The 21,495-nt window shown below is 47.2% G+C and overlaps 2 protein-coding genes across 12 annotated transcripts in view; one reads left to right on the top strand and one right to left on the bottom strand.

Moving 5' to 3' along the window:
• CSMD2 (CUB and Sushi multiple domains 2) overlaps positions 1 to 21,495 on the top strand; it is a 675,146-nt gene that overhangs the window by 284,130 nt on the left and 369,521 nt on the right. The window lies entirely within an intron of this gene.
• HMGB4 (high mobility group box 4) lies at positions 10,203 to 14,655 on the bottom strand. The gene is made up of 2 exons (XM_003276402.3): positions 14,126 to 14,655; positions 10,203 to 12,135 (listed from the first exon to the last, which is right to left on the bottom strand). Exon 2 carries the CDS (start codon positions 10,807 to 10,809, stop codon positions 10,240 to 10,242), a length of 570 nt encoding a protein of 189 aa, XP_003276450.1. The 5' UTR covers positions 10,810 to 12,135; positions 14,126 to 14,655; the 3' UTR covers positions 10,203 to 10,239.

Below are 21,495 nucleotides of genomic sequence, written 5' to 3'. Positions count from 1 at the left end.
GCCCAAATCCTCCAATGAATTATTTCTTACCAGGTATGATGTAGGCATTCAATAAAAGTGTGCTATTATCATTCTGCTCCATGTGAAGTGTTGTGTTAAATTTTAGAGCACTGTGATGAATAAGGCAAGATCCCTTCCCTTCTCTACTAGTTGCGGGGACAAACAGTTGCTATAATGTGCTGTGCATTGGGATGGCATTGTATGAACTTACATAACCTGTTATGGGAACACAAGGGAGTTGGAGCATCAAAGACAGCTTCCTAGAGGAAGGGATACCTGACCTAAGTCCTGTAGAACAGGTTGAAGTCTACCACACCTAAAAGGTAGGAGAGATGATCCCAGCTATGAGAAGGGATCATGTGCAAAGTATGTGCAAATGCCCTGGGGAGGAGAGAGTGTAATGTTTCTGGGGAAAATGCAGTGTAGCCCGACCTTAGGGCAGGTGCGTTAGGTGTCTGTTGCTGTGTCACATATTACTGCAAAGCTTAGTGGTTTGAAACAACATTTATTAGCTCATATTTTCTGTGTGTTGGGAACGTAAGTGTAGCTTAATTGGGTTCTGTGGCTTAGGGTTTCTCATAAGGCTTCAATCAAGGTGTCCACTAGGGCGGCAGTCATCTCAAAGCTCAACCGGAGGGGAGGACAAGCTTCCAAGTTTCTTCACATAATTGTTTGCTGGATTCAGTTCCTCAGTGCTATTGACCAGAGACAGCCCTCAGTTATTCTCCAAAGGGAAGCTTTCAACACAGCTGCTTCATCAGAGCAAGCTAGAGAGTAGAGCCAGAGAGAGAGGATAAGACAGAAGTGAAAGTCTTTTATCACCTGATATGAGAAGTGACATTCCATCACTTTTTCTGTATTCTATTCTTTAGAAGCAAATCACTAGGTCCAGCCCACACACAAAGGGAGGGGACTGCACAAGGACATGAATACCAGAAGAGAAGGAACACTTAGAGTCATTTCTGAAGCTGCCTATCACAATCTACCCTCTGGCTCTCCAATGATGCCTGTCCCTTCCACGTGCAAAATACATGTCCCTTCCACACACAAAATACAATCATCCTTCCCAAGGTCTCTAACATCTCCTCCCATGAGGATCTCATCATCTAAATCAGGTGCAGGTGTGGATGAGGCTCTTGGGTATAATTCCTTAAGTACAAGTTCTAGAATACTGTTACTACAGATTTGGTGATTTGAAAAGCTAAGGAGATAAATTATCTGCCCCCCCATATGCCCAACATACAATGGCAGGTTAGGTATAGAGTAATGGCTATAAACACTGCTATTCAAAGGGAGGAAAATGTGAGGAACAAAGGCATCACTGGTCCGTAACAATTTTGAAATCCAGCCAGGAAAAGCCTGCAAGTTTCTTGGTTAGGTTTCAAAGCCTGGGGATAATTCTCCATGATTCTTAGCTCCACCTTCTAAGCTCTTGGTTCTTCCCTCTGAGTAATCCTTCCTGTTTCATGAAAGGAAACCTGTGTTTAAAGCTGACTTGTTTTCTTAGTCTGTTTCCTACTGAGAATTTTAGGGGTCCAATGGCCTCATTTTATTTTGTACTGTCTGTGTTCCTTTCTGTCCCAGTGGTGTTTCTTCTCATAGGTTTTCTCAAAAACTTTCTGGGTCTTCTGTAAATTGCACTGAGATTCCCTCTATTACACAAAAACCAAACCCACAAATTTCTTTGAGAACTAAACACTTTTCAACATGAGCCTCTTGAAAAGACGGCCAAGGGACAGCCCTTTTGCTTCCTAGAGTCCCTATTGTTTGATCTGGAGGATCTATGAGGCCTACCCTAATCTCTTTAAAGGGCCTTTGTATGACTGAATAATACCATTATCTTTTGATCTTTCTGAAGTCTTAACCAAAGGCCCATAGTCACACCCACAGCTTTATCTCAGACCACCTTTTCTTGACATTGCTTGCTCAAATGCCATTTCTTAATTTTAGCACCTTTTGCTGACTTGGGAGACTGAGAATTTTCAAAACTATCGGGTCCTGGCTCACTTTAACTTTTTTTCTCTCTCTTCTCACATAAGCAGTAAGAAGAAATTATGTTCAACACTTTGCTTAGACATCTCCATAGCTAGATCACTAAGTTTATTGGGTACATATTTGCTTTCCATGTAACTGCAGACAATAGTGGCACTAAGCTTTCTACTACTACCTAACAAGGATGTCCCTCCTCCATGATATGGTTCGCATGGGTCCCCCAAATGTCATGTGCTGGAAAATTAATCCCCAATGTGGTAATGTTGAAAGGTGGGGACTTAAAGAGGTGATTGGATCATGAGAACCCTGTCTTCATAAATGGGTTAATCCATCCATGGATTAATGGGTTATCACAAGAGTGGAACTGGTGGCTTTATAAGAACAGGAAGAGGCCAGGCATGGTGGCTCGTGCCGTAATCCCAGCACTTTGGGAGGCTGAGGTGGGTGGATCACTTGAGGTCGGGAGTTCGAGCCCAGCCTGGCCAACATGGTGAAACCCCGTCTCTATGAAAAATACGAAAATTAGCCAGGTGTGGTGGTGCACACCTGTAGTCCCAGCTACTTGTGAGGATGAGACAGGAGAATCACTTGAACCCAGGAGGTGAGGGCTGTAGTGAGCCGAGATCACACTACTACACTCCAGCCCGGGCAACAGAGCAAGACTCCATCTCAAAAACAAAACAAAAAAAAAAAGAAGAGAGACCTGAGCAGGCACATCAGCATGCTCAGTCCTCTCTGCAGACAGTCCTCACCAATAAGAAGGCTCTCACCAGATGCAGCCCTTTGGCCTTGGACTCCTCAGCCTCTGTAACTGGTAACTGTCAAATAAATTTCTTTTCTTTACAGATTACACAGCTTCAGATATTCTGTTACAGGCAATAGAAAATGGACAAAGACATTCTAGTTTCCAATAACACGTTCATCACTTCTTTTAAGCCCTCGCCAGCTGTATCCTCAAAGTCCAGATTTCTATAGTGTCTTCAATTGTCTTTGAGGCAATTGAAGATTTCTCTAACAAGCTTCTCAGAATACTTCTCACCTCTGCCCACTGCCTGGTTCCAAAGCTATCTCACATTTTTAGGTATATGTTATGACACTGTCCTTCTCTTGATGCCAAAATCTGTACTCATCATTTCAGTTTGTAACAAATTATCTGAAGCCTTAGTGCCATGAAACACCTATTAGTTTCTATGGGTCAAGAATCAGGTACAGTTTAGCTGAGTCTGTCACAAGGCTGCAGTAAAGGTGTCCACTGGGGCTGCAGGCATCTCAAAGGGGAGTGATCCACTTCCAGGCTTATTTAACGGTTATTGGCAGGGTTCAGTTCCTTGCAGGCTGTTTGACTGAGGGCCTGAGTTCCTCACTGGATGTTGGCCAGAAGCCACCCTCTGTTCCTTGCCACATGAGCCTCTCCATAGGGCAGCTTTCAGCATGTCAGTTTGCTTCAAGTGAGAGAGAAGAGGCAGAGAGAGCGGTCACAGCCTTTCATAGCCTAACATCAGAAGTGAAATCCTATCACTTTGGCCACCAGGTCTAGCCCACACTCAAAGGGAGGGGATTACACAGCGTGTGAATTTCAGCAGTTGGGGATCACTGGGAGCCATTTCAGAAACTGCCTACCACAGTGAATATCAGGGACAGCACAACTAGCAAGGCCCCAGTGGCCTGATTATGCCATGTCAGACTCCCATAGGTGATGGACCACCACTGAAATATTTCACCATTGAAGAGGAGATCACCCAGCAGCCTGAGCAGAGAAAGCATTGGAAGTGCAGCACTGGGTAGGGAGAGCTGTTGCAATGCAACTACCTCAAGGGATGGCCTCATAACGAAATGTTCATTGTGTCACTGGTAATCCAACCCAGAGGTCAGGGCCAACCTGAAGGGTCGTATCCCCTTTGGGCCCTTGGCCAAGCTTTTTCTCCTGCTTGAAGCTATCTTCTTGTCTGTTGCTCTTGCCTTTTGAACCCATCCTTTAGAGACCAAGGCAGGCACCCCCATTCCTAGGGCCCTTATGCATCAGATGCCACTTAACGATGATGTCCCAGGCATTTCATTTATTCCCTAGCACACCTAAAGGGCAGGTACTGTTTGATGGAAGTGTGACAAGTGGTCACATGATAGGACAAAGGGGCATCAATGCCTTTGTGACCTCACCCCATCCACAGGCCTGACTTCCTATCTTAAAGGCCCAGGAATTGGACATTTTTTGCCCTCAAATAATTGGTGTTTTAGTGGAGGCTAAAACCAATATTCCTACGCTGCTGTGTGGCCCAGATGCCAGTTGATTGTTTTGCAACTGATATCAACTTCTCTGTTGGAATTTGAGGGAAACCCAATAAATAAATATATTTATTCCCCTCTCAAGTGCAGAATCAATTGGCAGATGCAAGAGAAAAACAGATGAGGATCAGCATGTCACCTTTATTACTGATGAACTGATTGGAGAGCTGTCTGAATATGCTCTGCAGCTAGGGAGATGGGGAGAGAGAGAAAGGGAGAGTGGGGAGGGCTAACTGAGCATGGTCTGCTCCTCCTCCCAAACCCACCAGTCAGATGAGCCATGCCTCCTATGCAGAGTGAATGAGGGCTACAAGAAGGAGAATTTGTCTGTGGTCCTGGAACCAGGAGCTTTGGAAACTTACCACCTGGGAACTTTCAGAAATGCAAATTATAGATCCAACTCCCAGAAATACTAAATCAAACTCTGGGGGTGAGGCCCGGCAATCTGTGTTTTAATAAGCCCTGCAGGTGATTCTAACACAGGCTTAAAGCTGAGAACCATTGGCCTGTTGGGAGTTGTTCCCCGCAGGGCCCAGGAAGAAGTATTCCCCTGGAATATTTTGCCACCCGTGCCCACCCATTTCCTCCACTTCCTGAGAAAACGTATCCCAGAGAGAGGATTCACAGTTCCCACGTCTGGTTTTTAGCTTCTAGCTGCTCCAAGGAATATCAAGTGGAGGCTTCTCATTATCTCCCTTCTTTCCTAAGGGAAAAAATGCTATGGATTTGGTGTCTTCTTTCTTGCAATCCTTTAGAGGGGCAGGGGGGTAATCCCCTTGTTGGCACTTGATAGTCTCTGAAGACTCTAGAATGATGAGTAACACAAAGTCAAAGATGGAAGCACGTGGCTCTGAAATTACTGAAATCTCTCTGTGGCTCTCAGTTGCACTTAGATTTCCACATAAACCCCTTGCCAATGCCTTCACCCTTCCAACCACGTCTCGCCCATTTGTTCACACCTCCAGTCACTCTGGCCTCCATCTGTCCCTCTAATATGCCAAGCTCGCTTCTGCAAGGACATTTGCACTTGCTGCCCTGCTGCTTGGGGGACTCTTCTCTCACACCTTGGCTTGTCTGGCTCCTTCTTGCCCTTTAAATCCAAACCCAAATGCCAGCTCCACAGAAAACTTCTGACCATCCACTTCAAGTGCCCTGTATCCTATGCATCATCATTTATCTCATTACCCACACTTATTTTCTAGTGAGCACTTGACACTATCAAAAACTGATCTGATATATTTATTTGTGTTGTTTGTTTGTTCGTTTGTTAAGTTGGAGTCTCACTCTGTCACCCAGGCTGGAGTGCAATGGTGCAATCTGGGCTCACTGCAACCTCTGCCTCCTAAGTTCAAGCAATTCTCCTGCCTCAGCCTCCTGAGTAGCTGAGATTACAGGCACGTGCCACCACACCTGGCTAATTTTTGTATTTTTAGTAAACATAGGGTTTCACCATGTTGATCAGGCTGGTCTCGAATTCCTGACCTCATGACCCACCCACCTCGGCCTCCCAAAGTGCTGAGATTACAGGTGTGAGCCACCGTGCCTGGCCTGTTCGTTGTTTTTTTAATTGTCTGTCTCTCCTCACTGGAATGTGAGAGATGAGGGACCTTGTTGTGTTCCCAGCACCAGAATAGTTGCTGTTATATTGCAGGCATAAGATTTACATAAATATCTGTCGAATGAATGAGTAAGTAAATTAATGACTACATGAATACAGGAAAAGGGTTGAGGAGAGAAGGATCAGAGCTGAGTGATTCAGTCATCAAGACTGTGATGGGCCTGCCTTCCTCTTCTCAAGGACAGGAGCACCTGAGGCCAGCTGAGTGGGCCTGGAATGCTGGCACCACACCAGATTGTCCACCTACTTTTTCTCTCACCCATTATCTTAGGTCCAGGCTCCCCTAACTTCTCCTCCTCCTTCCCTCCCTCTCTCTCCATTGTCATTACATTACAGTCATTAGAAGCCAGCAGATTCAGACCCTCCTGTTGTCTTTTTCATAAAGGACTGTTAATGGAGTTAGTTTTCAGCAGGGGAACTGCAAACTGTTGTCAAAACTCTGACTTGGCCACCCACATTCACATAATTAATCACAGGAAACCAGAAAGGGGTGGCGTGAGGGCTGGGGCCTAGCTGTGGGGGGGCCCTCTTCCCAGAGAGGAGTGTGGTACATCACACAGCTGCTGCCCACCAAGAGCCCACATTTCAGGTTGGAAACAAGACAACCCAACTGGAACCACTACAGGGTAATACAAGTCAGGATCTAATTAGCACTGGAGGGTAGGAGGTGGCCCTCCACCTTCAAGATGTTGGTAACAAGAGATTGGTAACAAAGGAAAGGAAATTAAATGGGGAAGGTAGAGGCCGGAGATAGAAACAAGATTAAAGACAGTCTCTTCTAGAATTATAAGGAAGAGGGCATTTATTGAGTAATGTATTCTCTATTGCTGTGTAACAAATTACCACAGACTTAGTGGCTTAAAACAAAATACACTCATATGGTTTAAACATTTATAGTTTTAAACTTACGTTTATACAGTTTCTGTGGGGTCAGGAGTCCAGTAACAGCTTAGCTGTGTGCATTGCTTGAGGCCTTGGTCAGCCAGGGCCAAGTTCCCATCTGCTGGCTTGACTGGGGAAGGATTCACCTCCCCACTTGTGTGGCTGCTGCAGTATTAAGTTCCTTGTGGTCGGTGGACTGAGAACTTCTGTTTCTCACTGGCTGATGGTCTGAGGCCACCCTCAGCTTCTAGACATTTCCCACAGTTCCTTGTCATTCCTTGCCACATGGGCTTTTCAAACTGGACCACTTACTTCTTCATCAAGCAGCAAGGAGAATCCCTAGAGCAAAGTGGCTGGCAATATGTAGTAGTATTTATCATTACATAATCACAGAAGTGACATCCCATCTCCTTTGCCACATTCTATTGGTTAGAAGAAAGTCACATGTCCAGCCCACACTTAATAGGAAGGGATTATACAAGGGTGTGAACACCAGGAAAGGGGGAAAAGATTATGGAACAGCCACCCTAGAGTATATCTGCCATAGTACCTATTAGATTTAGGACTGTGCCAAATACTTTTACATGTATTACCTCGGGTTAATTGCTAAAACAACCTGTAAGGCAGGCATTATCCTCCTTGCACAGATAAGAACGTGAGGCTCGGAGGAATGAGAACTTGCCCTAAGTCCTGCCAACGTTAAGGTGGGGACCACCATATCACGGCATCAAGTGAACTCGTATGAGTGTACAGGCTGGAGGGCCAGCACCCTTACAGTAAGGAGCAAGGGCCCCAGGGAGGCGGGGAGGGAGCAGTAAGAGCAGGAGGGGGCTAGCTCTCTGGGAGGGGTGAGACCAGGAGGAAAGGATGGGTGTGGATTACATTTGGAGAATGAAGGAAACTGAGAGCACTTATATCTGAGGATCTCTATTTTCTCAATGAAGCAGAAAATGAGGGTGTCTCCTGAGAGGGTGGAGGTTGGGCTGGAAGGGAAGCAGAGCCAAGTTGGAATAGCAGCTGTGGGGAATGGGGAACGGGAATTTTGCCAGCATGCCTACAAAGTTGTCAAGTGGAATAAGGCTGCTTCCTTCATGAAGACGGCAGCATAGGCTTGCTGGGTGGTCCCCAGTCCCTCCCCCATACTTTCTGCATTCACTTTCATCATCTTGCTTTGCAGTGCTGCAATTTATGCCCAAGTCCATCTCTCCTGTCAGAAGGAAATTTTTTATAGGGCGGGAACTTAACAGTAGTGCGTAATGTGCCTCCCTGTACCCGGCAAACGGCCTGGCACATGAAAATCCTCCACAGATGACCTGTTTGATTCCAGATCCTGAATTTCTAAATCACTCTATTACCTCTCATCCCCTAAAGGCTCATGCAGTTCTAAAAGACTGTTCAAAAATATGTATTTTTACTTTTCAGCGCAGTAGAATAGAAAGTGTAGGTCCCCCTATCGTGGAATAGGGGTCCTTAGAGGTGGAGTTAGGGAGATGTGTTGCATGTATAAGCTGGTGACAGAAAAGCAGCTTTGCATTTTGGCCCAGTATTTTTGATGTCAAGAAGTCAGAAGAACCATTTCAAAATATTCCATTTCAATCTTTGTTGATTGGTATGGAATGTTGCCCACAGTATATTCTTGCCTGAAAAATCTAGTTACCAGACAGACACTTGCAGCACAATCCCATTTGTGTCAAATTATAGTCAAGTAGAAAAAAACCAAAGTCAAACTATCTCAGGGAAAAAATGAAATGTGTTGTTCATCTTCAATGAAAAGTTTAGGAGACTGTTCTGATGCCACAGGGATTCTACCATCTCGGCCTCCTTCTTGGGCCCTATGAGATGGCAAATGGCTGTCCACATTCCCTGGACTGCAGTGTCCCTCAGGACTCCTTACACAGGTCCAGAGATCCACCCTGATAGGACCAACTTGGGTCACATGCCCACCACTGAGCCAATGACTGTGGCCAAGGCGATCCTGCCCTCTGATCCAGCCTTGGTCACAAAAGGGAGTCAGAGTGCTGTGAACAAGAGCAAGAGGAGTGGAGGCCACATACTATACATCTATCCACTGACAAACAACTGATCTGGTCCCCCAGCCCCCTGCTTTTTTTTTTGGTAAAATCTGCCCCTTGCCTCCTCCTGATTAGGGAACACCCCTGGGAGTTCACCCTGGCCCCACTGAGCGTATCTAAGTGTTGCTGGAAATCCTGGGTTCCCTCAGGCCTATCTCAACTCAGATGTCATATGTTTCTCCTGGGGCCTAAAGTGAGAGCTTGAACTCTAGGCCTTCTAGCCCTGGCAGTCTTCCCAGTCCTGCCACAGCTTAGCAGAGTCAGACCTCATGTTCCTGTATCACCACTCAGAACCATGGTGCTTCTACCTCCATGACTGCTGCTACTTTACACCTGGAGGCTCCCACCCAGTGGCCCAAGTCACACCTTTTGTTTACTGCTGACACTTCTCTCAAAGCTAGCCCTTCCCTCCCTTTCCCACCCCTCCGTTCCCCTCCTTTCCCTTCCCTCCGCCTCTCTTCCCTTCCCCTCTCTTCCCTTCCCCTCCTCTCCCTCCCTCCTCCTCCCTCTCCTTCCCTCCTCCCCTCCCTCCTTCCCTTCCCCTCCTTCCCCCCTCTCCTCCCCACTCCTCCTTCCCTTCCCTCCTCTCCTCCCCTCCTCCCTTCCCTTCCCTCCTCTCCTCCCCACTCCCTCCCTTCCCTTCCCCTCCTCTCCTCCCCACTCCTCCCTACTCCCTCCCTTCCCTTCCCCTCCTCTCCTCCCCACTCCCTCCCTTCCCTTCCCCTCCTCTCCTCCCACTCCCTCCCTTCCCTTCCCCTCCTCTCCCTCCCTCCCTTCCCCTCCTCTCCCTCCCTTCCCTTCCCCTCCTCTCCCTCCCTCCCTTCCCCTCCTCTCCCTCCCTCCCTTCCCTTCCCCTCCTCCCTCCCTCCCTTCCCTTCCCTCCTCTCCCTCCCCTCCCTTCCCCTCCTCTCCCTCCCCTCCCTTCCCCTCCTCTCCCTCCCCTCCCTTCCCCTCCTCTCCCTCCCTCCCTTCCCCTCCTCTCCCTCCCCTCCCTTCCCCTCCTCTCCCTCCCCTCCCTTCCCCCTCTCCCTCCCCTCCCTTCCCCTCCTCTCTCCCTCCCTCCCTCTCCCTCCCCTCCCTTCCCCTCCTCTCTCTCTCCCCATCCTCTCCCTCCCTCTCCTCCCCCTTCTCTCCCTCCCTCTCCTCCCCCTTCTCTCCCTCCATCCCACTCCTCCTTCCTCCCTTCCCCTCCCTTCCCTTCTCCCTTCCCCTCTCCTCCCTTCCCCTTCTTTCCCTTCCCCTCCTCAGGATCAGTTTCCCTGCCCCAATCTCTCCTCTACCAAGCCATTCCCTCCTCCACAAAGCATCAGTCACAGCTACTCTAATGCCACACGTGAGACCAGGAACAGGAAATATGGTTGAATGGCATTTTATTTTTTCAAACTGGATCCATCAGCTCTGCCTGACTCTCTTCCCTCTGCACCGGTTTCTAGCTGACATTCGGTACTTCTTCCTGGCATTACATTGTTTATGTTGTTTACGGTAGAGTTCAAGTTCCTCGAAGTACTTAGCTCTCAGGAGAGCCGCTCTTTGCTCATAAGGGTGCTTCTCCAGGTCTGTCGTTGTTGACCACATTTCCCCTGTGGCCTTGGCCACCTGCACCACCGACCAGTTCGGGTTCTCCCTCTTCAGCTGAGCATAGTGGTCTTGGCAGAAGAGTAGGAAGGATGATGGAGGCCGCCTGGGTGCCTGGGGATCCCGCTTTCTCCGTTTCTTCCTCTTGCCAACGTAATTCATCATTTCTTCCTGGTATCGGGCTTTGTCGACTTTGGCCAGGGCTTCGTATTTGGCCTTTTCATGCTTTGAGATGGATCTCCATTCTTCCGAACACTTTCTAGAGAACTCTTTAAAGCCAACGTAGGTATTTGGCTGCTGCTCCTTGAATGTGTTTCTGTAATTCAGCAAAAAGTGAACATAAGAAGAGACATTTGCCTTAGGCTTTAGCTGGATTTCTTTTCCCATGTTCGTAAGTTCATCTTTTTTCTGGATTCAGTAATGTGGACAGGAGAGACAGTTGTTCCCACACTCCAGGAGCAATCTAGAGGTGCTCTACTTGCAGTGAATTTTTCTGTCTGCAAGAGCTGCAGTCAGGGCTCAGCCTTTTCAGTGCTGATGGCATTGTTGAGTCAGAGAAGGGAAACTGTGACATCATCCACAAGCCAGCCAATCCCAGCCAACACCTGTGGGCATTTGTGTACAGGTGCTCTTATTGGTTGGTCACTTGAGGGTCAATGTTTCCCTCTCATGAAAGATGATGGTTCATTCATAGAAGGCTATGAGGCAGCTGTGTCCCCCGGAAATAATTCTCCTTGGCTTCTTGGAGGCAATGGGTTTTGCTGCACTTTAGGGGCTTAAAATCCCTAGGCTGTAGTGACAGGCCATGGGGTCTGCCTTCCTCACTATACGATTTTCAGGATGCCTCATCATCCCTTCCAAAGACAGGCTGAGAATAATGAACATGGGGAGGTGGATAGCTCCAGGGCTGTCATGATAAAATGTGAAGTCTTTCTGTTTGCCTTGAACAGTGGCAGCTCATGCCATACAAAGGGGTTAGTAGTAACTCTAAAAGTAATCAGGTATGACAGCTGTGACTTGGTTCCTGTCAGGACAAAGTTGTCTAATTTAAAACCTGAGCACTTGGGCTATGAGTTGGAACTCTTTGTTTCTCTGAAGAAATGTGAGGGGAAAGAAGGAGGAGAACCTCGAGATTTTATTAATTAACACTTGAGTCCATGAAAATGAAATGGAATTTGTAGCACATCCAGGAGCCTCCCCACTCTCATGTGAGGGGTCCCCATTTCTTAGGTTTAGAACACAAAGCTGTAACAGCTACACTCAAACTGGCCGGCTTCTGGCTTTTGGTCAAAGTAATTGCGGATATTCCACTAGTCTTTCAATTGGAGGGAAGAGAAAAGATGAAAAATGGTCAGTTTGGGTGCCTTTGGACACTGCTAGGTACTTGCCTGTGTGGCACTGGGTTTAATATAACTTAATGGTTGATGATAGCCCCAAATTTATAGGACTAGAAAACTGAGTTTCATTAATACAAAAAGTAACATGTTCAAGGTTGAACAGTCACTCACAGGTGAGAGTGTGGATTTTGACTGCTGATTGCTTAACCTAAGCCTGTGCTTCATCCTGCCTGCACAGAGCTGTTGCCAGGGCACTGAGGGTCCAGATATGTGGTCTCAGCAGCTGAGCCGGACAAGGAAACTTGCCTAAGACTAGACCATATTTTGAATTTTTCCAGGTTCATTCCCAGGGTTCCAAGACTTCAATGTTCATCTTCTGTAAAAGAAAGATGGAAACTAGTAAGAGTCTCCAATCCTGAATTCTTGCCCCAGCTCTGCTGCAAGGTGGCTGGCCTACCTAAGCCATCCCCTTCCTCCCTGTCAGCCAATGATCTCTCATAAATTGAGCATTCTGGACTGTCCAGGGAAGCCCCTCCAGGGGACAAGCTGTAGTTGTGTGGCAGGATTTGGGGGCCTATAAGATATCAGGTGCCATCAAGGAAGTCTGGGCTAGTAGGGGGTCTGGCAAAGGAATAGATTACTCTGGGGACACTTCTCAGCCTAGGTAGCCTTTTTCCCCCTGGCTCTTTCTCCCAAGGGGCCAGAGGTTGACTCACACATTTTTTGGACATGAGCAGAGCTGCATAGATGAATGGGACACAGCTCCTTTCTGAGATCAAAAGATGGGACATGAGGAAGAACTTTTATGAAAGTCCACATATTAATCAGACTCTGCTCAGGCTCAGACACACACACACACACACACACACACACACACACACACACACACACACACACAGAGTAGCTTATCTGTGCCTCTGTTCATAACCTTCCATCCCTCTCATGATGATAAGATCCAGGAAGATTAACCCACAATAGCTATCGGGAAGCTAGCAGATTTAAGAAGAAAAGGCAGTAAAAGGGAAAAGCTATGTCAACCTTTTGGTGTTGTCAAAGTTCCAACTTGGAGGATGAAGCAGGAGAAGTCCTTGTTTAGGGGAGCTTAGGAAAGGGAAATAAATCTGGCTTCCTAAATCAATGCAGTGTGCTGGGTATCTAAGAGTTGCCCTTCCAGATCCCCTTTCCAGCCTTCTCCAACCTTCTCTTTTCATCCTTCTCTGGCCTGGGAAGCTGGTCTGTATGAGCCACATCAATGGATCCCATACCCTCTGGCTTCCATCTCACTTTGGTCAATGGGGCCCCCCACAGGAGATCAGAGATGGAGGAAAGTTAGGTCGAGGCATTTATTCTCCTGGATCCCCACCCCAGGGTCACCTGGAGCTGGTTCTGTGTCCCTGGACTGAAGGTCACTGGTCCTCATAAGGTGTCCTCTCTAAATGACTCTCTCCTTCCAGTACAGGCATTGCCCCCTCTCTTTATCTCCTCCTGCCTAGGGTGGGAAAAGCTCTACTTTTATGAGCCTCTGAGGTCTCTGCTACTTTCCCATGCTCTGCCCTCACCAATTATTTTAATTTGAGTGGCCATCTGTTTGCTGCTGGGGCCCTGATCAAAGTACCATGGTTTTAGCCTTTCACCATGTAGGCATCAGTTTCATAGAGAAGAGTAATGAGCTTCTGGAGATCCAAGTGCCCGGCAGTCACACAGCCTAGAGCAAGCATGCCCGCAAGGACAGTGGCATGACCAGACCACATGCCCAGGAAGAGGTGTCCAATATTCCCTAGATTATGAGATGACCTCCAGGCAGGAGCATTGGTCTAGAGGGCCAGATAGTAAATATGATAGGCTTGGTGAACCACAGGGTTTCTGTTGCAAGTACCCAGCTCTGCCACTATACCCCGAAAGTAACCATAGAAAATACCTAAACCAATGAGTGTGGCTGTGTTCCCATAAAACCTTATTTTTAAAAAATAGGCTGCAAGCTGGGGGTCATAAATCTGCCAACTCCTCATCTACAGATGTGAGTTCAGTATTTTCAAACATCTTGATTGCAGTCTGCAATAAGAAATACATTTTCCATCATGACTCATTTACATACATACATACTTAATATTTATATAATGCTTAATATGAGCCAGTCTCTCTTCTAAGTACTTTATGTACATCATTCCATTCAATCCTCATAACAAGCCTATGGGAGGGCTATTTTTATCTCCATACAAGGATAAGTGAATTCAGACGAAGGTAGCAAAGCACAGAGAAGACATAGGGATAAAAAATTTCTACTTGTGTGACGTGCCCTTATTTTCTGCTCTGTTATAGTCACCTTTACTTTATGTTGTTGTTTAAAATGCCACCCACAGACTGACTTCATGACCCACTGATGGGTCACACTCCAAGAATGGATTTGAAAAACACTGCCCAGACAAGCTGAGAGGGAGCTTCCACCTCAGAGACTGTGAGATCCTCTTTATTTGGTGGCAGTAACATGAAGTGGAAAGAATATGGCCTTTTAAGCCAGACACATATAAGTTCAAATTCTAGCTTTGCCATTTACTAGCTGAGTAACTTTGGGCAAGTCTAGCTCATTACAACCATAGTCTAAAAAGTAGTGAGGTGATAACAAAGCCATGAGGATTAAACAAACTGAAATGATAGGAATAAAAACAGATGGCATTCCCCCTCTCCAGTGTGGGCTGGACTTAGCCACCCACTACTAATGAATAGAACATGGAAAGGGACAAATAGTAACTTGACAGTGGGGAAATCTGGCAGACACCATTTAACCAAGTGATCAAAGTAAGCATCGTCAATAATGGGTCATGTTGAAATCACAGAACCCCTTTCTGTGATGCCATAATAACAGCATCTCACCCCCATGATATTCTTCCCAAAAATCCATAGCCAAGGTCTATGAAGAAACATTAGACAAACTGAAATAAAGAACATTCTACCAAATACCTGATCAGTACCTTTTAATAATGTCAAGATTTTAAAAAACCAAGGCAAGGCTAAGAAACTGATGCAGATTGGAAGAAACCAAGAAGACAGGACAAATGCAAGGAGAGATGCTAGACTGAATCTTGTGACAGAAAAAAAGTGGGCCGTTGGTGGAAATCTGGGAAAATCTGAATAAAATGTTTCATTTCATTACTAGTACTGTACCATTGCTGATTTCTTAGTTTTTATGCATGACCCAGGGTTATGTAAGATGCCAACATTAGGGAATCGGGGTGAAGGGTATACAGGACATTTCTGTACAATCTTTGCACTCTTTTCTTATTTCAAAATAACATTTTTAAAAAAATCTTCCCAGTTGATAGCAATGTGCACCCAGGGTAAAGACACCCTGCTCTTGATCCATCATCTCCAGGAATCACAGGGCCAGATTTTACCCTCAGTTACAGCAGCATATGCTCTTAGCATATCTCTGTCAAAGTATCTCTCAAATTTTGGAGCATGATGGACTCACCTAAGTTTTTCAAAACCCTCAGTGCTCAGGCCACAGCAACAACAGCAAACATACCCGGCATAGGCATGTATTTGTCAAATGCTTTGAAACTTCCTCCATCCCCCCCGCCCCTTCCTCTGTGGAGTGGGACTCACTGGTTGCATTTACCCTCTGAACAAGGCATCTGCAAGTAGCAGAAGAATGCCTCTCCAAAGATGCCGGCGTCCTAAGCCCTGAAACCTGTGAATTTGTTCCTTACTTGGCAAAAGGGACTTTGTAGATAAGATTACTCTAAGGATTTAGAGATAGGGAGATGATCCTGGATTATCCAGGTGGGCCTCATAGAATCACATGGCTTTTGTAAGAGGAAGGCAGGAGCGTCATGGTCAGAGGAGATGTGATGAGAGAAGCAGAGGATCAGAGGTGGAGAGAGATTTGAAGATGCTACACTGCTGGTATTGAAGACAAGGGAAAGAGGCCACAAGCCAAGAAATGCAGGTGGCTACTAGCAGCTGGAAAAGGCAAGCAAAAGGATTGTCCCCTAGTGCCACCAGAGGGGCTCAGCCCTCCCCACACCTTGATCTTGGCCTGCTGAAACCCATTTTGGACTTCTAACCTCCAGAATTATAACACAATAAATTTGTGTTCTTTAAGCCCCTAAATGTACAGTTATTTGTTAAGGCAGCAATAGGAAACTAGCACAGTATCTTTCTCCTCTGGCTGCTGGTCTGTAACTTTTCCTCTGCCCTTCTTAACCCCTGCTTGTGTTAATGCAAAAGACACAATTTGAAGGTGAAAGTTTTATACCACGGCATATTCAATTTGTTGAGGGAGAAGAACATGATATATTCAATCCTGCACACTCTTCTTCACTCACTTGCTGACTCATTAAGTCACTAATTCACTCATTCACTTACCAGTTAATTCACTCTTAACGTTCTTTCAGTTCATTCACTCACTCATGTACTCACACACCCATCTCAATAAATAGCTGTTGAGTTGCTGGAGCAGTGTGGCTGCTGCTTTGATGGCCAGTGATGAACAGTGTTTGAGGGATGGATGTGTCCCAGGAAGGAGGGTGGTAGTCCAGGGAATCATCTGAATTCACTTGGATCGCTACATAATAAGAAACCAGATAGGGAGGCCAGGCCATAAGCAGTCAGTCCAAGGCTCTTTGGCACTGACCTCGTGCCAGGAACTGTTAATCAGATGTGAGCACAATATTTTAATAAAAATGATGATCATACTTTGGGTACATCATCTCTGGAAGCCTGGAAGCGTGAAAAGAGAGATTAATTTATCTAAGGCCACACAGCAATAAGTGGCAGAGCCAGGCTTCGAACTCAAGCTTGTTTGACCCCTTGCCTCATATGTTTAGCCTCTACTGGTAGTCTAGGAACTCCCTTGGCTGGGGCTAGGGTAAGGAAGCAACCGGGAAGGAGCAAGGCCAAGTATTTCACGAGGAGGGAAGAAGGAAGGAGGAAAAGTTGTCTAAATCTCAATATTTAAAAAGATTCAGGTGAATCTTTTCTAATCTGGGTTGATCCTCATTCTGGATAGATCTAGTCAACTTATTTCTAGGTCATGGGATGTTCTAAGTCCAGGAGGTCAACTGACTTGGATGACTCATAGAACTTCACCAGCATCTGAAGATAAGCACGGAGCCTGCATCTACTCCCAAGGGCAGAAGCTTGCCAAAGCCAGGTGAAGTGTCAGCACCCAGCCCAATGGACTAGTGGACAGGTGGGCAGGCAGTGGTCAGATGATTAGACACAGAATGGGATCAGCCTGGTTGGGGGATGCCTGGCTACCTATGAAAGGAGACGGGACAGATCTAGAACAAGACCAACTCTGGGTTGATGACTCACACAGTGATCTATGGATGCTCCTCACAGGTCTTTAAAAACCTACTCCTTTATAGCATAGGAGAGTGGCCCTGATTATTCAGTCCAGCTACTTCTCTTTCATCCACAGCAGACATCTTTTGTTTTGTCTGCTTAGCACTCCTCCCTTCTTTTGAGCACATTCCTTCTTTTGGAGAATTGTCCCCAAACTAGTCATGGGGTTCCAGTGTGAGGCTACCTCCTTGGCCCCAGGAATGGGCACATTCCCCAGCTAAACTAACCAGAGGCCCCTGATGGGCTTTTTCTAATTAGAATCATGGGGAGAGATTGTCATCTTCTCTCTAGTGATGAAGGTGAGAGAGTGAATCACAGAGCTACTTAGGGTGGTCATGGCTCCAGCCTCAAGCAGCCACCATTTGCAATAGAGAGAATGATGCCAGCAGGCAGAGCACAACAGAGATGGGGCACCGAGAGAGGGCCTTTGTAGCATCTGAGTTCTTGGTTCTGGCCATCCCTGGGGCCAGCTACAACTCTACTCTTCCTATGGTTTAGCTACAATCCATAGCAGCCAATCATTTCTTCTGTAGGTGGATGTGATCTGGTTTTCTCCCATCTGAAAGCCAACGTATAAGGCATTAACCCAGGTGGACGGCAGCAAGCAATACAAGAAGAGAGGAATTCTCCTCTCCCCCACTTTTGATGCTTTTTGGGCACATGCTATGTGCCAGGCACCTTTTATATGCATCACCTCACTTAAACCGTTTAACAACTCAATGAAGTGGGTGCTGTTATTATCCTTACTATATAGTTGGGGAAACTGAGGCCTAAAGCAGGTCAGTTACTTGCCCAAAGTGAGGCAGTAAGTTTAGAGCTGATGATACTTGAACCCAAGCAGTCTCCTTCTAGGGCCCGTGTGCTAAGTCTCTACCCCAAATTAGTTTCTACTCAGTAAATATTATTCACTTTGCCTATGAGTCTACCTCGCTGTACAGAGATACGGCAGGGCCAAGAGTTGTAGATGTCGTGTCTTGAGGCCTTAGAGGGAACTTTGTGAGCGTCACTCACAATCGCACTATGAGATATAAACTGGGGAAAGAAGGGCTCAGAGAAGTGAAGCCACCTCTCCAAGGTCACATGGCCAGCAGACAATGAAGACAGGATTAGAACTCAGCTCCATGGGACTCTAGGACCACTTGCTCACTAGTCTTAGTGTGTGTGAGATGTTTAACCCACCCATCCTCCAGCTGTTGGGCAGCTCACTCATTCTTCTGGACATCATAGCTGCTGATCTCTGGCAGGGCCCACTAGCTGCCTCCTAACAGGGGAAGGGACATCCATGATGCTGAAACTCAGAGTGGCAGTTAAGTGGCAGGCACACACTGATGTGGGCAGCTCCTCAAGAAGCCATTTACAAGAGTTCCTCTGGGTGAGAAATAGTACTAATTACAAGCAGCAGAGGCTTCTGCAAGGCAAGCGGTGCCACCCTCTATGGCAGGAAGCAGGTTCCTTCTCCAAGTCATGTCTGCCAGTGACAGGTGGAAAGTGGGCAAGGCTGGGAAAGCAGGAGCCAGTGGAGGCCAGGCTGGGGATCCCCAGAGAAAGAGGGAAGGTGATGGCCAGGTGTACTGGCTGGTCTGGGTACCACAGAGTGCCCTGTCCTACTCCTGCACTGCGCTGTCACCAGAGTAGATGCAGGTGCCTCATTTCCCTGGAGAAAACTAAGCCAGGCTGCTCTGCGGTCTACTCTGAAGGGTAGGGTTCAAGGCGTTGGTAAGATCCCACCCCCTCTTCTCAAACCCCAGCAAGGCAGGGGGAAAATAGCTCACATTTGTGAGGCACCTACTGTATGCCAGGCACAGACTTGGACACATTATACACATGAGCACTGTTGCTCGGAGGAATCCCATTGCACAGATGAGGAAACTGAGGCTCAGAGAAGTTATGTCACATGCCCATGTTCACACAACTAGGAAACAGTAGAACGCAGATTCAAATATAGCACTGTCTGTTTCCGAGGGCCTGGCCCTTAAACCTTAACCTTTGTAAACCTATTGCCTCTGTGGGGAAGAAGACAGGTGATGAGCCAGATAGGTGTCATCTTCACTTAGGCAGAGACTCCAGCCAGGAAGAAGAAGAGGGTTGAGTAGAGTTGAGTGTGAATATGCTGTAGTCACCACGCTCTTGAGGCCTGCACCCCGTTTCTGGGCCAAGCCTGACGGGGATAGGCTTTAACATCCTAGAGCATGGAGGCTGCCAGTCCTCAGCACTGCCTTCCCAGATCTCAGATCTAACGTATAATAGAGACTTGGGCTGGCGACAGGGGACAGCCAGCTAAAGCCTCAGCAGCTGGTCAGAGTGGAGAATGCTCTTAGATTCTGTCCAGTCAGACTGGCTCCTGGAGGGTAAATGTACAAGGTTCAGGACATCATATAAAAGTAATAAGGGCAAGTTGGGGAGGCAGCAACAGAAGTGGAAGAAATGATGCTAGGTCACCATCTCCCAAATCTCCCCTGGGAAAGCCAAGCCTGTGGGGGCTTCTCCTCATTAAAGTGAGTACTCAGCCCTTCTCTCCATCCAAACCTCAAATGGGGGCCATAGGGACCTACCTTCCTGATAGAATTTCCATCAGCTGATTGTCCCAGCTTGAGATACATGACCACCAGGATCCAATCAGCTGTAGCCTATGGGTCATATGATGTACATGGCTACCCCTGTCAGGAGCTGTGGGTTGAGGGAAGGAGACTGGTCTTCAAAGGCTTCCAGTCCTCATAAGGGAGTAGAACTGCCTGACTTAGACCTGGAGACAGTAAAGGATGGAGTGGGCAACTCAGAAAAGCTGCTGGGGATCCACCTACAAGCCTCCTCACCCAGAGCTTGGCATCAGCACCAGTTCTGATCTTCAGACCCAACCCTGTTCTGTCACTTCAGCACGATGGGAAGATCCTCTCTATAGAGGCAAGAAACACCTTACCCATCGGCTCTGCCAGCTGAGCAGCTGAGCTAGCAATGCAAGGAAACTGACACACCAAGCCACCCCCTAGACCTTCGCAATATGCCACCACCCAATACACAAGACCCAGCATGTTGGTGAGGAAGCCCTCGTCCCGACAACAAACACAGCCAGGCTCCCTGTCCCTCAGCACTCCCAGCCTCAGACACATGTCCTCCAGAGAGCCGTGCATCTGGAGGAAAAACATTTACCTGATGTGGTTTTTGTGGGTTCCCTGGAGCTAACAATTAGCTGAGGAGGAAAGAGTTCTGATAATTTGTTGAGTTTGTTGAGTTGCTTCTGGGGAAAGGGGAACATTTGCCCACATTGATTAGCAGACCCCACTGTTGTTGCTTTGGGGATATAGGTCAGCATGAGAAGAATCCCCAGGAAGGTACCAGCAGCTGCTAAGTGAAGCAGGTAGTGGGGCACAGCCAGAGCTGAGGAACTAGGAGTGGGGAAGCATGTCTTGACAGGAGTGGGCAGTGCCATGGGAAACCTGGGTGAAGCCCGCATGGCACTGGAGGCCCTCCCTCCTATTCCCTGGCTCACCTGCTCACTGCCTCTTTCTCTGCTTTTCCCCACATGTAACCTCTGCTTTCACCAGCAGGATCTCATTCATTCATTCATTCGGCCAATCATCCCTTCTTCCACGGAGTGATATTTACTGAGCCCTTTCTTTGTGTCAAGCACTCTCCAAGGTACCAAGGAAAGGACTGTGAACAAGAAAGAAACAGCTCCTGTCTTCAGGGAGCTCATAGTTCAGCAATGCATGGTGAGAGAAGCACTATGGTGGAGAAAGTGCAGGGTGCCCAGAGGGGACAAAGGAGAAGTAAACAAGACTCAGCAACAAAGGACAGGTTTCCTGAGCCAGGGGCTGATACACCTGCAGGATGAGTAGGAAGTAGCTAAGAAAAGAGTGGGGATGGATCAAGATTGGGAGAGAGAATTTGGCAAGAAGGTAAATTAATTGTTGGGAACATTCAAAATAGATCATAATTGACTGTTTTTCAAGAATGCTGTGGTTGAGATTCATATATAGCTGGGCATTAGACCTAGAAGACCTTTGAAGTCCTTCTCAAATCTCAGATTTTAAGATTAGCTGGTTCCCACTCTCCTGATAGCAGAGGGGATGTAATTCGATATCCCACCACTGAAAGTAAGCCACTGCTGTTTGCTCATTTATTCATTCATTCACAAAGCATGTCTAATAAAAGTATTCTTAACCCAACCCCCCTCCACCAAAGAAGCCAGCTGGACTACCCAGCACTCCCATGGCCTCAGTAGATCTTCCTGACTGGTGCCCATGGCACCCCCAGCACCTGCTGCCAACAGGCCGTCTTCCACCCCCACCCTCAATGCCTGTGCACTTCTGCTCCCATCAGCTGAGTCTTGCACTTTCCGAGATTCAGTTGGGTTTGTTGCCAAGTCTCTCAGTGCCAGTCATACTTGTTA

This window comes from Nomascus leucogenys, chromosome 12 (assembly GCF_006542625.1).
Source record: "Nomascus leucogenys isolate Asia chromosome 12, Asia_NLE_v1, whole genome shotgun sequence".
NCBI lineage: Eukaryota > Metazoa > Chordata > Mammalia > Primates > Hylobatidae > Nomascus > Nomascus leucogenys.
Note: the sequence above shows the minus strand (reverse complement) of the source record. Positions and strands in the feature narration are given on the sequence as shown.